At 44.2% G+C, this 14415-nt stretch overlaps 1 protein-coding gene across 9 annotated transcripts in view; it reads left to right on the top strand.

Moving 5' to 3' along the window:
- Nucleotides 1–2173: 2173 nt before the first annotated feature.
- Nucleotides 2174–14415, top strand: part of ABI2 (abl interactor 2) — a 97302-nt gene continuing 85060 nt past the window's right edge. For all 9 annotated transcript variants that reach the window (XM_054972276.1, XM_054972272.1, XM_054972275.1 and 6 more), the window contains exon 1: nucleotides 2174–2305. In XM_054972276.1, the coding sequence (XP_054828251.1) occupies nucleotides 2189–2305 (117 nt within the window). In that variant the 5' untranslated portion in view covers nucleotides 2174–2188. The remainder of the gene's footprint in view (nucleotides 2306–14415) is intronic.

Genomic DNA, 14415 nt, shown 5'->3' with positions numbered 1-14415 from the left:
AGGAGGACTGGAACTCTTGCTATCCACCCAGCAAGCCCTTTCCAAAGGCAGCAGATAAAAAAGTGGCAGCAGTGCGGGGCCTGCCAGTCCAGCCCGAAGAGCTCTCTGATCCGTCCCAGGGTCCCGAGCCACATGTTGAAGACCACTGGGACTAGCCCCCACTTCATAAGGTTGGTCGTGAGACTTGCACCTCACATCTGCTCACAAGTTAGCCCCACGGGGCTGAATGAAGCTCAGTCCCAGCGGCACAAGAATGCAACCTGCAATCTTACCCACACTTACCGGAGAGCAAGCTCCATGGATCGCTATGGGACTTCTTTCTGAATATGTGCGAGCTGCATGGAATGCAAACATTTGCTCAGGCTAAGTCTGGAGAGGCTGTTTCGGAAAGGGGTGTGCACACGTGTGTGTGTGTGTGGGGGGGAAGTGATGTGAAACAGTGACAAATGGACTACCCAGTGCCTTTACCACCTCCCCAAGGTGTATTCTTCTATTCTACACCCCCCAAACACATTCACCGCACCTCAGAGTGGGGTCTCTTCCATCACGTGTATGCTCTCACATGATGTGGGGTTGCCAGCCCCCCAGTGGGGCTTAGAGATATCCTGGAATTACAACTGATCTCCAGTCATAGAGTTGCCAGCTCCAAGTCGGGAAATTCCTGGAGATTCTGCGGGTGGAGCCTGCAGAGAGTGGGGTTTAGGAATAAGTCCACCCCCCCAAAGCTGCCATTTTTTCTCCAGAACTGATCTCTATAGTCTGGGGAAGGGTCATAATCCTGGGAGATCTCCAGCTAGGGTTACCATTTCAGGGTAAGGAAATTCCGGGAGATTTGGGGGGTGGAGCCTGGGGAGGGTGTGGTTTGGAAAGGGGAGGGGCCTCAGCTGGGTATAATAAATAAATTTCAGTCATGTTCACTTGAGTCCTGATTCAGATCACATTAGGAGGTTACTATATTGTTTTTACGTCCATGGATTCAAATTTTAAAATGGTTATCCAGAACGCTATTTTATATTTTTTATACTCTGTTTTAATTCTATGATATAATTTTAACTAGGTATCCTGATACTTGTATATTTTTAACTGAAATTTCTTTTAATGTATATATTGCATACCAGGTAATTTTTTGTTTCATAAGCTTGATTGTAATAAAACTTACTGTACTGTACTGGGTATAATGCTATACCCTGCCCTGCCCAGGCTGCTTCCAAGTAGCCATTTTCTCCAGGGGAACGAATCTTTGTCACCTGGACATCAGTTACAATTCTGGGAGATCTCCAGCCACCACCTGGAGGTTGGCAACTGTTTCCAGCTCACCCAGCTCAGCTCCCCTGGAGGAAATGGCTGCTTCGGGGAAGGGCTTTTTTTTGGCCAGGTTGGGTTGGGAAATTCCTGGAGATTTGGGGGGTGGAGACTGGAGAGGATGGGCTTTGGGGAGAGAAGGGGCCTCAGCTGGGTATAAAGCCGTAGAAAAAAGTAGCCATTTCTCCAGAGGAATTGACCTCTATTGGCTGGAGAGCAGTTGTTGTTCTGGGAGATCTAGGGTTGCCAGCTCCAAGTTGGGAAATTCCTGGAGATCTGGGGAGTGAAACCTGGAGAAAGTGGGGTTTGGAGAGGGAAAGGACCTTGGCATGGCATAATTCCATAGAGTCCACCCATCAGAGTAGCCATTTTTTCCAGGTGAACTGATCTTTGTGGCCTGGAGACCAATTCTAATTCCGGGAGATCTCCAGCCACTACCTGGAGGCTGGCAACCCTAGGGAGCTATCCAGCCACCACCTGGAGGCTGGCAACCACTGTGTGCATTATATACCCCCCCCACCGAAGTCCCTTCCCAAGCCCTGCCCAGGCTGCATCCCCCTCTCTAGATCTCCAGGAATTTCCCGAAACGGAGTTGGCAGCCCTGTAAAACAGGCGCCCCCGGAGCTGAGGGGCCGAGGAGCGGCCGGCCTCGTGGAAGGGCTCGGCGCCTGCGCAGTCGGGCGGCGGCCGTTGGTCGGTGGCGCCGCGCCCCCGCTCAGGGACCGTTGGGGCAGTTGGCGGGCGGGGCCTGTGGGCGGGAGGGGAAGGAGCGGGCCGCGGGCGGGGGGAGCAGGCTGCGCGGGGGGCGGCGGTTGGCTGCACGCGGGCGGGGCGGGCGCGCGCCGGAGAGAGGCGGGGCGGAGCGGGCGCGCGCGAGGATGTGAAGATGGCGGAGCTGCAGATGCTGCTGGAGGAGGAGATCCCGGGGGGGCGCCGGGCCCTGTTCGACAGCTACACCAACCTCGAGCGGGTCGCCGAGTACTGCGAGACCAACTACATCCAGGTGCGGCGGCTGCGGCGGCAGCAGCAGCGCCCGGCCGCGGCCCCGCCTCTCGGCCGGAGGGAGCCCCCCGCGGCTCCTCTCCCCTCAGAAACCGCCTCACCTGCCTCGGGAGGCCCGGATGGAGCTTGCCAGGGCGGCCGGGGGGGGGGCGGAGGGCTCGCTTTCTAGTTTCCCGAATTGGGGCGGGGGGGGGGGGAGCGGAGAGCGGCGTCGGGGCAGCCTCTCCTGGGCCCGGAGAGGATCACAGCCGGGGGGGGGGGGCGGGGGGACCGCGGGACCCCCCTCCCTCCTCCCCCCCCGGCTTGGCTTTCCTGCGAAGCCCCCCCGAGGGCTGCCCGCGCGTAAAAGGGGATCGTCGGCTGAGGTGGGCGGAGGAGGCGTCGCCGTGCAATCCCACGCAGGGCCACTCCAGCCTGGGGCTGCTGCTTTCGCGGGCAGCGATTGCTTTAGGGAAGAGATGGGCCGGCCCTCTGTCTGAAAGCCCCCGGCTGATCTGGCGTGTTCCTCCTCCAGGTATGGGGGCTACAGTCGGTCACCGATACGAGGGTATTGGTAGATCCCTTCATTCAAATGGCCTGGCCGCTAGATTCTGTCCGTCTTTGCAGTTCTGATCTCGGAACTGTCAGTTGATGTTGTCAAGTGAGGCGGCTCCCGTGCTCCTTCCACGATGTGCTAATGCGTGTGCTGACTGGGTGGGTGGTTAGCAGCACCCTTGTGTTTCTACAGTAAGGCGGGTGGGGGGGAACCCCTGTGTTCTGGGAAAGCATGTTGTTATTTAAGTATACAGACACCTAGAAGCGATCTTTTGCAACTTATCCTCGTCTCTGTGTGTGTGTGTGTGTGTGTGTGTGTGTATGTGCTGCCAAGTCACAGTCAACTTATGGCAACCCCAGCAAGGGGCTTTCAAGGCAGGTGAGAAGCAGAGGTGGTTTGCCATTGCCCTCCTCTGCAGAGTCTTCCTTGGTGGTTGCCCATCCAAGTACTGACCCTGCTTAGCTTCGGAGATCTGACAAGACTGGGCTGTACCATGCTGCTTTCCCTCTCCCCTGTAGTCCATACTGGATCTATGTTTGAGATTGTATGTTCTTACCCCAGCTGTTCTTTATCATGGGTTGACTGTAGGTGATGAGGTTAATCTTGGATGTGTTGTTCTGGTATGCAGTCTGCTATTCCACATGGTGATACAGCTAGATAACTTCATGTTTGCTGACTGATGTTTTGTGTGCTTGAGATTTCTTTTGATGAATCTAATGTGACCAGTTAGAATGTCAGCTGCCAAATGTCAGAGAAAAAACCAGGCAAATAGTGGTAGACTTGACATAGTGACATTATTATGGGTTTTACTGTCTTTTATGGTAGCAAAGCAGCAAATAAGATGAAATTCGTACAAATAATTTTGTTTCATTGGAGTAACATTAAATTTATACATATCCTAGATATTTTATTACTATACTTCGTAAATGTAAGTTACAAATATCTTGTATAGCCCTAGAGTTTATTCCAACATGTGTTAAGCTGAATTTTCTGGACTTGATGTGAGGGAATAGTGGGGGGAATACATGGGAAAGTTTTCCAGTGTGATGATATTGGTTGTCATCTGACTTTCCAGCAAGTCAGTTATATTGCATGTGTTTCTGACTTGGAGATCAACTAGGGCTGTACTAAATATAAGAATTCTGAAATGTCTGAGTCTGTTGCTTTCTGGATATATTTGCAGTGTAAAATAATACAGCATGTTTTCATGGGGAGCCTTAGGAACAGTAAAACAAATGTATAAGATTCCAGTTTCTGTCTCTCTTACAGCAAGTGGGTGTTTTTTTGAGAGCATATGCATGGTGAGAGCAGTTATGGCAATTTAAAGATGGTGGTTATAGCACAAAAAGGATGCAGAAAGGATTGAACAGTTAAAACACTATAATGGGAGGGTGTACTCTGTTCCATTCACATCACTGGATGACTAACCTTATCAAGTGGCTACTGATATCAAATGGAACTGAGTGTGTTCGGAGACAATTCGGTAGGTGATCTGCCTTTGTGTATGTCCCATGCATTCACCACGGTATTTGAGTGCCTATATGTGTCTTTATGATCCAGCTGAACTGAAGGATTCTCTTTGTAACAGAGAATAAAAAGGCTTTTTTTTTTTTTGCTGTCTTGCTGTGCTTTGTAAGAGCTGGTAGGCCTGGGAGAATTTTTGCTTTTAATCAAAATGACTGAAAATGTATTCTGGCATTTTGACCTAACGATGATTGAATTTCTGATCAGGCTTTGCTGTAGTGATTGTGTGAAATGGTGACAAAGCTGATGTCATTACTTCCAAAAGCCTTGGAAAATTTTACTGAGTGTTGCTGAAAGTGAGTAAAGTATTATTTTTTAGGGAAAGTAGTCTAAACCCCAAGCTATGCAGATTAAGGTTTTTGTCCAAATAGGTTAGACTATTTGAGTATAGGTCAGTGTGTGTTTTTCTGCCTAATCCTTACTGATTTATGCCATGTAAATATCTTACATGGGTCAGGATAGAAAAGGTAACCCTAAATACAGTGAAGCTAACAGCTGACAGAAAATGCACCAAGTGTCCTCATAAAATTTGTTTTGAGTTGTTAATTTGCTAAGGACAACAAGCTACAGGCAATTGCTGGCTTCACTTGGTTTTACAATGAAAGCTGCTTTATTCATGTTCTAATCACAATTACCAAAACGGTTTACAGTTTTGCAGCTCTGTGGCCCTCTTCTTTTGAATTAAGTTAGCATAACTAAAAGGATACTTGCAACTTGGGAGTGTTCTATTCAGTTTATACCTACGTAGTACCTTTTATCAGCTTCATGTGGTGCACTATGTAGCCTAACATTGAGGGGTGAGATTTGGCTATTCATGCAATAATGGGATCCCTGGCTGGACTGCTGTAATATGCTTCGCTTGGGGCTGCCCATGAAGATGATTTGGAAGCTGCAGTGAGTGCAGAATGCAGCAGCTAGATTGCCAGTCAAAAATATTGTGCCTGTTGTGAAACAGCTGCAGTGGCTTTTGATTTGCATTCAGGCCCAGTTTGAGGCGCTCCTTTTGGCCTTTAAATCCCTAAATGGTTAGGATACCTGAAAGATTGTCTGCTCCCCTTGTTTCCTGTCTGGCAATTAAGATCTGGACTGCAAGCCCTGCTTCATCTTATGGCAGCAGCAAATGCAAAACTGACAGCTAAAAGAGGGGAGTTCTTGATTGTGGCACCCTAACTTCAGAATGTCCTTCTACCAGCTGTGTGTGTGGTGCCAGATTTGACTATCTTCTGGTGTCAGGTGAAGATGTTTTTCTTTCCCTGGGCTTTTTGTTGACTGTGTTATCTGCTTGGGCTTTGGGTTTTGTAAATTTTTGATATACATGTCAGCAGAAATCATATAAATGTCAGCAGAAATCAAAATTTTTATTTGGCTGTTTTAGTTGATGATCCAACTTGAATCTCAGTGAGAAAGGTAGAATGTAAATAAATAATTGAAATGAAAACATGTTAGGCTTTTGGAGAGTGAATGGAGTTATGTTTCTGATATTTTTATTTTGTTTTGCATTTTATTTTAGAGGGGCAGCTGTATTAGTGTATTGTAGCAGAATATAACAGAAGTCCAGAGATTAACAGCATTTATTAGAGCTTTTGTGAGTGAGAGATAACTTCCTCAGATCCAATTAAGAAAAAGCCAGTTCTGTTTCTCTGTGCCCAGTTCCTTCCTTTCTCCCCTCCCCTCCTGTAACTTACCTGATAAATGAGGAATATTATTTTCTTTCCCTTTTATCTGAGGAATTGAACTCTGACTCACAAAATATCATGCTGGAATAAATGTTATTCTTTATGGTGTCACTGGATTTCTGTTTTATTTTGCCTTTTATTGCTTTTTAAAATTTATGTGGTAAGGTGCTTGGAAACCTTCAGGCTGAGGGGTGGGAATACAAATTGTTCAATAAATCAGTATAGCCTTGATGACTCTCAGGGTCTAAATGTACAAGTTAAGGAAATAAACTAGGGGAATTAACAGATGTGAAAATTAAATTTCAGATTTGATTTGAATTAAACATTTTGCATTGTAGTTTATTTGGTCTGGCTGGGTGGAGTATAACTCCATCAACTGAATATGCATCCTAGTCCTTTGTATATTTACTCAATAAATCTCAAAGTATTTGGGGCAGGGGGCTTGCTCTTTGATAAGTAGGCATTTGATTGCAGCCTTGTAAATATTATGAGTAAAATCAGATATAGGTGAAAGAGACTTACTCTGTTTCGTAGACCTTTTTTTTAGAATGTATATGAGATAAACCTAAGTGCTGCTTTTTCATGAATATTGTGGTTGGGTGCCTTAATCTGTGTAATACATAACCATACCCCCATCCTTTTTTGCTTCTTACTTAGCAGTGTTGCAAAGAAAAAAGCCAGTGGTTTGGATATGGATTTATGTGACTTGTGTGTATTTTTACAAACTGTCACAAAGCAACGGCCTGTCAGTAATGAATGGAGGAGAAATGCATAGGAAGGCAGGCTGGATGAGGAAACATTCTGCAAGAGGCCGGGAGAGGCCAGAACTGTTGATGACTTTTGCTAAGCATATTGGCAGGTCCTGAAATGAATTCAGGTGTTCAGACTCTAGAGATGAATCTTGTTTTGTACACATCATGTTAAAAACAAAAGTTTCTTATTTTTATGTCATTATGTAAAGGCATACAGGATGGTGTTGAGTGTTCAGTACTGAACCAGGCGTGCTGAAATTTCTGCCTAATACATTTCTGGCTCTATTTCATTCCTTTTTGAATATGTGACTAACAGAAACCAATTGTAATCCTCTACATTGGACACTGTTTTAAAGTAATTTCAATGCTTTACACTGGATTGACAGGCTAGTTTTTCTCAGCATAATGGTAACAATATGGTTTTACCTGGTGGTAATGTACTTTTTCCGATAAATAACTCCTGGTTGGTGATTAGGGTAGACTTGCCCCACTCCTCCACTTGAAGCCAGCTTGGGTGGCCTTGGGTCAGTCACAGCTCTTCCAGACCTCTCTCAGCCCACCCACCTCACAAGGTGGTTGTGGGGATACTAATAACACGCTTTGTAAACTGCTCTGACTGGGTGTTATGCTGTCCTAAAGGGCAGTATATAAATCGATTATGATGATTAGTAGAAACATTTTTCCAGTTAAAAAACAAAAACAAAATGGCCAGATCAAAGGATTGAAACTTGCTGTAGTGTTGGGTTTAGAGCCAGTATAGCAGTTAGAATAGAATATGTTATGTAGAGTTGTGTGAACTGTCTTTAAAATAATTTCACCTTTTCCAAGAAATACTAAATTTAGTCTACAGATTAAATTATGTAAAAATAAGCATGTTGTATAAATTGTGTTTGTTTAATTTCTGATTTTGAAATGTGATTGAACAAAATGTGGAACATTTTGGTGAGGCCTAAAGATGCCAGAAAGATAAAAATGGTATGTGGAAGGGAGGTAAGTCAGAAGAAGGCACACAGAAATTGGGAGTCAGGGATAGACAGTTTAGAGTATGGAAGGTTCACCACGTGCAGATTGCACCCTTATATGGATCTAGTTGCAAACTAAAAAATGAAGTGGACTAGATGCAGCTCCATTGCATTAATGTAGAGAAATGTAAATGCTATTTTGCTGTATATACAAGTCTTGTCTGCTAAACAGCTTAGAGAAAAGAGTTCCTTTAACTTGTATACTATGCTGTTTGTATACAATTTAAAAAGAGACCAGTAATCAAACCTGCTTCATAACCCTTTGAACAGGACTGGAAGTTGCCTTCTAATCTAATACGAATCCTAGTCATACGGTAGTTCTATCAGTGGCTGCAAATTGTAGACCTCACAGTCCGCTACTGTTGGTAGCTCTTGCAAGCACCTAATGTGTGAAATGAGGTTCGGCATTCCTAGCACTTTAAATGATAATTCAGTGTCTGATCCATGTTAACACCTTTCTCTTGTTACTTAACAATAATTCAAGCTGGAGAACTGTTGGAGGTTCTGGAATGGAGGTTAACCAGACAAGATGGCATGTTTTGGGAGAAACATTCTCTTCCAAGAATTCATCTCTGAACATGATAGCTCTTGCCTCAGATTTTAATGGTAGAATATGGACATAATGATGACTGAGATGCTCTAGTGCCTAAATTCATGATCTGGAGGTATAGTGGCTAGACTAGAATCCCTGAGATTGGTGCTTTCCTGGTGAAGAACTAGCTGCACTGAACCAAAAAGTCTTCAATCGTGTCCTGAAAGGGGATTGGACCATGACACCTTGCTCCATTTCATTATAAACAAACAGTGTCTGCAAACCAAGCATTCTCTTCCAAGGATTTCTTCCCCCTCTGTCCTATTTTGGGAAACACTGAAAAATACCAAGGTAATATCCTACTATTGTGTGCAGAAGGCATCGATTTCTTGCTCCACTGCTGAAGTTTCTTTTGACTTCTTGGCAGATTGTTTCTGGAGTCTCCGAATCTATGCCAGGGAACAGCTGTGTGGGTTGGTGGGCTTGGAGTGAGGAGACCATGAGGAGTTGAATTTGCTCCTCCTTCCTGTTCTGCATGTGCAGCTGCACTGAAGGAAGGAGGCAATTTCAGCCCTTTGTCCCACCTCACTCTAGCCCGCTGATCTACATGGTGTTTATTTTGTACTGATCCTGCGGCCACCAAAAATAATTTTCCTGAAGGTCAAAAGGAGCTATAGTAAGGGTGAAAGCTCTGCATCTTCCTTACATAGATAGTAAGATGTTGCCCATCTCTTAGGGATGCTTATCTTTTGGAATAAGTGGCCTGCATTTTAAGACAAGGTTTTCCTTGCTCAAAATGCTTTCTAAGACCTGTATAAAATGGAGATTTTGTGTAAGACAACTTACAGCATTGAGTCATGATCATTCCTCTGTATACTGTAGAAATATTTTCTAGGATTGTTTAAATATGAGTAATTTTGTCTGCAATTAGTAAATACTTTGCATATGCATGATAATACACTATTAGAGAGGTTATTGTTTTTAGAGTTCACTCAGTATCTAGGTCCGATGACTGTCCTTAATACTGTGACTACATACAGACTGTTCATAAGCCCAAATCATATACCCTTTTTAGTTTACTTATTTCCCCCCCAAAGTTTTTCTAGATTTTCAAATGGCGAAAAATAAAGTGCTTATATAGTGTTGGGTGTAGTGGTTTACATTTTTCTTTTTCCATATTAAATATATTTCCAATGTTTTAAAACAAAACAAAGCTATCTGTACTTTTAAACATCATGAAAATGCCAAATCTAAAATTGTACTATGCAAAAGAAGTTCATTTTCACTTGAGAAGAAGAAGACATTCTGGAATTTCGGCCACTCTCTTACCACAGTCCCTGGAGGTAGGCTGATCTTTCCGTCAGGGAGAGAGTACCTACCCATCTTCAATTTGTCTTCTCTCCTTTGTAAGGAGTATGCTAGGAGAGCTCTAAAAGATCTTTCCTCCAGGGTGCACAGGCTGTTTACTTCCTTTCGGTTTTTCCCTCCTTTATTGTCTTTAACTTTGTTCCTTTGTAAGAATCCAGAATGTCCTGCACTATTCTCAATGGTAAGTCCAACATTCTTACTGTGGTAAGTCCAACATTCGAACTTCCTGCTTGACCTAAGGTACCACAGTAAATTAAAAGAGAAATGGCGGAGGACATTTCTCCGCCATTTCTCTACCCTCCTTGAGGGTAGAATGCTTTCATGCAAATTGACTCAGTTGCAGTAAGTTGGACCCAAGAGAATGGTTCAGTGGTCCCCATCTGTTCCAAGAGCTGTCCCTCCATTTTGGCATTACCATTATAGACGTCTCCAGAGAGTGCCAAACTGATGAGCTCCTGTTTCCTGTTCCCACAAGTGAGACAGAACAGGTCTATAACTTCCTGCCTATTATACAGCTTTCTGTCATTGGTGTCATTGGCAAGGGTTCTGAACAAATTCAGATAAGGGAGAGCAAAGCATATATGTATCACTTCTTGTCCCCAGAGGCGTTTCATTCTCAATGCTCTACTCTATATCTGTTCAGTCCTCTTGAGACTCAACAGTTGTCTTGAGACTTGCCTGGAGACATACTATCTCAAGCCCCATTTCTCCATTCAAACCTGGATGGTCTTATGTTTAGCCATATGGATACCGAGATACACTCTGCTGAGAGAAGGTTTCTCAGAACTGTGAAGTCAGTTTCCAAGGTGTAGTCTACACTTGGAAGGCAGAATGTGGTGGCAGAAGGAAAACAGTTTTCATCTGGAGAGCCAGGTCTTCCTCAGATAATTTATTTTCTGAAAGATTGACTGTCCCAATGCTTGAGTTCTAACACATTCTGTGATAAGTTGCTGCTCTGGCTTTAGTGCGGGATATGTGTGACTCACTATCACAGGGGTCTTCAACCTTCAACTGGAAGCTGTGGGCATCTTTGGAATGTTGACACATGGTGGTGGGTGCAACTACAAAATGGCTGCCGCAAGAGGCAGGGCCAACCACAAAATAATAGCTACAGGAGACAGAACTACACACAGAGAGGAAACCCAAGTGCAGGTGAGAATAGAAGTAATTAAAAACTGCACTGGGAAAGTCAGGCATTAAGTCAGCATGGCATTCTGCGCTGGATTCTGAGAAAGAAGCCTTAGGATCAGGGCCTGGGAGACACCCCCCCCCCCTTTCTCTTTGCTTTTTAAAATCCAGCCTGATACAGAGTTCTTCATAAAGAGCGTAAAACTTGCATGCTGTGATGCGTTATTTAGTATTTATTATTAATATAGTATTATTCAGTGTTATTCTTTCATGTGAATCCTGAAATCGAAAGTTTCTTTTCCATGGTCTCCTTTTGTTTCACTTCAAGACCCCATATTTCTGAAGATGTCTTTCACCCTTCGTTGTAATGCAATATTTGGCAGCAGTTAAACTGCAACTCAGGAAGCCCATGAAAAGGAGTCGAGTTTCAAGAAAAACCAGCTAATCTAAACCCCCAGATATTCATAGAACCATGATGTTGCTCAGATTTTGAGGGCTATTTTCTGAATAAATGTCTGTTTATTCCAGCTTTCCTTCCCCACCCCTTTGCTCTCTCTCCATTGTTGAAATTTAGATTTTAAGCTTTTGGGGGACAGAAATCTTACTAAGCTTCTGTCTTTTATGGAGCAAAGCACTATGTACATTTATGATGCAAGTAATAAAAATGCTTCATCTGCCTGTGACGTACAAGCAAATATAAAAGCAGGGGTAATGTGCACAAAAATAAACTATCTACAAAGTTTTTGTGTGAAAGCTAATTTCTTTGCTTAGGACATTGGCAGAAGATGTAGGAGCCTTAGAGTGCACCCCTGTGCAGAGTTGCTCCAATCTAAGGGGCTGAAATGGCCACGATTGGGGCCCAAAGTGCCCAGATTGGATCAGTACCAGGCAGGGGAAGCCTCCCACGCCCGGCAGCGACCCGGCCCCAGTCATTTTGGCCCCGATCCTGGCCCAAAAGGGCCCCAAAGGGCCATTTTTGGCCCTTTGGGGCCCTTTTGGGCCTGGATCAGGGCCAAAACAGCCCAGACCGGGGGAGTGCTGGGCAGGGGAGGGTTCCCCCGCCTGTCTCAGACATGATCTGGGCTGTTTCGGCCCTGATCTGGGCCTGAAAGGCCCAAATTGGCCACTTTTGGCCATTTTCTGCTGGGATTGGGGCTGAAATGGCCAGGATTGGGTTGGTGCCGGGTGGGGGAAGCTTCCTCCTCCCGGCACCAACCCAGTCCTGGCCATTTCAGCCCTGATCTGGTCCAAAACGGTCCCAAAATGGCCGTTTTCTGCCATTTTGGCTCCATCCCCGCTGGAATTGGGGCAGGAACAGCCAGGATTGTGTCGGTGCCGGGTGAGAATTCCCCCGCCCAGCACTTACTTGGTCCTGGCTGTGTTGTCCCTGATCTGGGCCCAAACGGGGCCCAAATGGCCATTTTTGGCCATTTGGGGCCCGTTTCGGCCGGGATCAGGACCAAAACCACCAGGATTGGGTCGGTGCCTGGCGGGGGACCCCTCCCCTGCCCAACACTGACCTGATCTGGGCCGTTTTGGGCCCAATCCAGGCCAAAATGTGCCCAAAATGGCCTTTTTGAGCCATTTTGGGCCTGTTTCGTCCTGGATTGGTGCCAAAAGGGCCCTGATCGGGCCACTGCCAGGTGGGAGAATACTCCCCTGTCTGGCAGCAGCCAAATCTCGGCCATTTTGGCCATATCAAGGGGTGTGGCATATGCTAATGAGTTACGCTAATGAGTTTCTGCAGCTCTTTTTCTACAACATGATCCCTGGTCTCAAGTAACTACACAGAATTGTGCTGTCAGAAAAGATTCCCCTTTCCTCAGTCTTTTTTTTACTTTCCCAATCAGTCAAATACTTGTTTACTTGGGAGTAACTATGTCCAGACAGTTCTCAAGCAGACTGCATCCTTTTATTAGTGACATTTCATATTATGTCTAGAAAAGAAATTAAATAGAAAGTTGAGAGGGATAACTAATTGGGTGGTTGGTATGCGTAGTGGTTGGAGGAATGTATGCTGGCCACAATCTCATCTGCTTAGGTTGGAGGAAGGTCTGAAAATGAACGACTTGCGGATCTCAGCATTTCCAGAAACATCGTTCATCACCCAGTACTAGGTATGCTTTAGTAATGTTAGAGGAAGGGTCTGAGGTCTTGGGGTGGATGAAACAGGAGTCTGGCTCCTCAGTTTTTGAGCAGTCCTAGATTCAAATAACATTTTGTCATGTTATAAGGATTAAGCAACATGAAGTATAGATGTAAAATTTCTGGAAATTTTGAAGCTGTGAGGGGAAAAACATTTCCATTTTTCCCCCTGGAAATAAGTACACATTTTGGGAAAAATTGAAATATATGCAATATTTACTTTCCCATTGAACTGAATTGTCTTTTACTGATTTAATAGCATGACATTATTTATAACTTAGCTATCATACAAAATTGTATTGTTGGGTCTATTTATGGAATTTAAAAGTATACGTATCTTGGTTTTTTGTATGAAAAATTGCCAATATATTCCAGTACTTGAGAAGGAGTTGCAGGCTACCCTATCCTATGATAGCATGTCTCTTAAATTTTTGCCATCTGAGAGGTAGGAAAAAAAGAAGTTGAAAATGGAAAACAAATTCTGTAGTAAACCAAAAAAGTATATTATTAAGACAGAAACTCTCTCATAGAGTCAAAATAGGTAAGACTGCTAGCATGTTTGGCTATTAAAATAAATTTTATAACACTCAAAACACTGAACTCTTTAATAAAGTATTATCATTATACACATTGTAGCATATTGTTGCCAAAATTATTAAATCTAAACAAAAACTTTGTAAAAACTTGAGAAAGGCTTCAGACATTTTCATACTGTACATTTAGAATAAGTGAAATGTTTTGTGATACAAGGTTTTTTCACTGAAAAAAAAGTTCCATCGGAATATTCTTACCCCAAATTGCCCAAATTTTTCATTGGAAAAATTGAAGAAGTCCTCAAATTTTTTCATGCTATGTATTTTGAATGTGAAAAACTTGCATTACTCATTGGAAAAGAAGCAGTATTTCATAGCAATTTTTTTTCAGTGCCCCCCTCAAATTTCCCAGTTTTTCTGTTGGAAAAATTGAAAAAAAGATCTCGGAGAGCCTCCTCCAATTGGGGCTGAATTGGGAGGCTGCGGGGCGTGGGAGTGACTCCTGGTCCGCAGTGGCCTGATCCGGGCTGAATCAGCCCAGATCGGGCTGTTGCAGAGTGCCGCAGTGCTCCCGCTCTCCACTGCAGCCCAGATTGGGCCCAAACTTGTTTAGTATTTTAGATGCTGCTGGAAATTGAACATATACTTGTGTTGCATCAGTAATTTCTCTCTGGAACTGCTGAGTAATGCCCCCCCCCCCCCAATTACAACAATTACCTGTTTCAGGTAAGATAATTTATTTTTTTGGATTGTTTGTACTCTGCATTACATTCAGTTTCTCTTGTTTCAGGGGTTTTGCTTTTGAGAGCATTAATATCTGTGGCTTAACGCTTTTTGGTTTCGAGGCAGGAAGTGGTACACCAATGTGGTGTATGATCAGAAACAGTCTGTGCCTA

This window comes from Eublepharis macularius, chromosome 2 (genome assembly GCF_028583425.1).
Source record: "Eublepharis macularius isolate TG4126 chromosome 2, MPM_Emac_v1.0, whole genome shotgun sequence".
Taxonomy (NCBI): Eukaryota; Metazoa; Chordata; class Lepidosauria; order Squamata; family Eublepharidae; genus Eublepharis; species Eublepharis macularius.
Note: the sequence above shows the minus strand (reverse complement) of the source record. Positions and strands in the feature narration are given on the sequence as shown.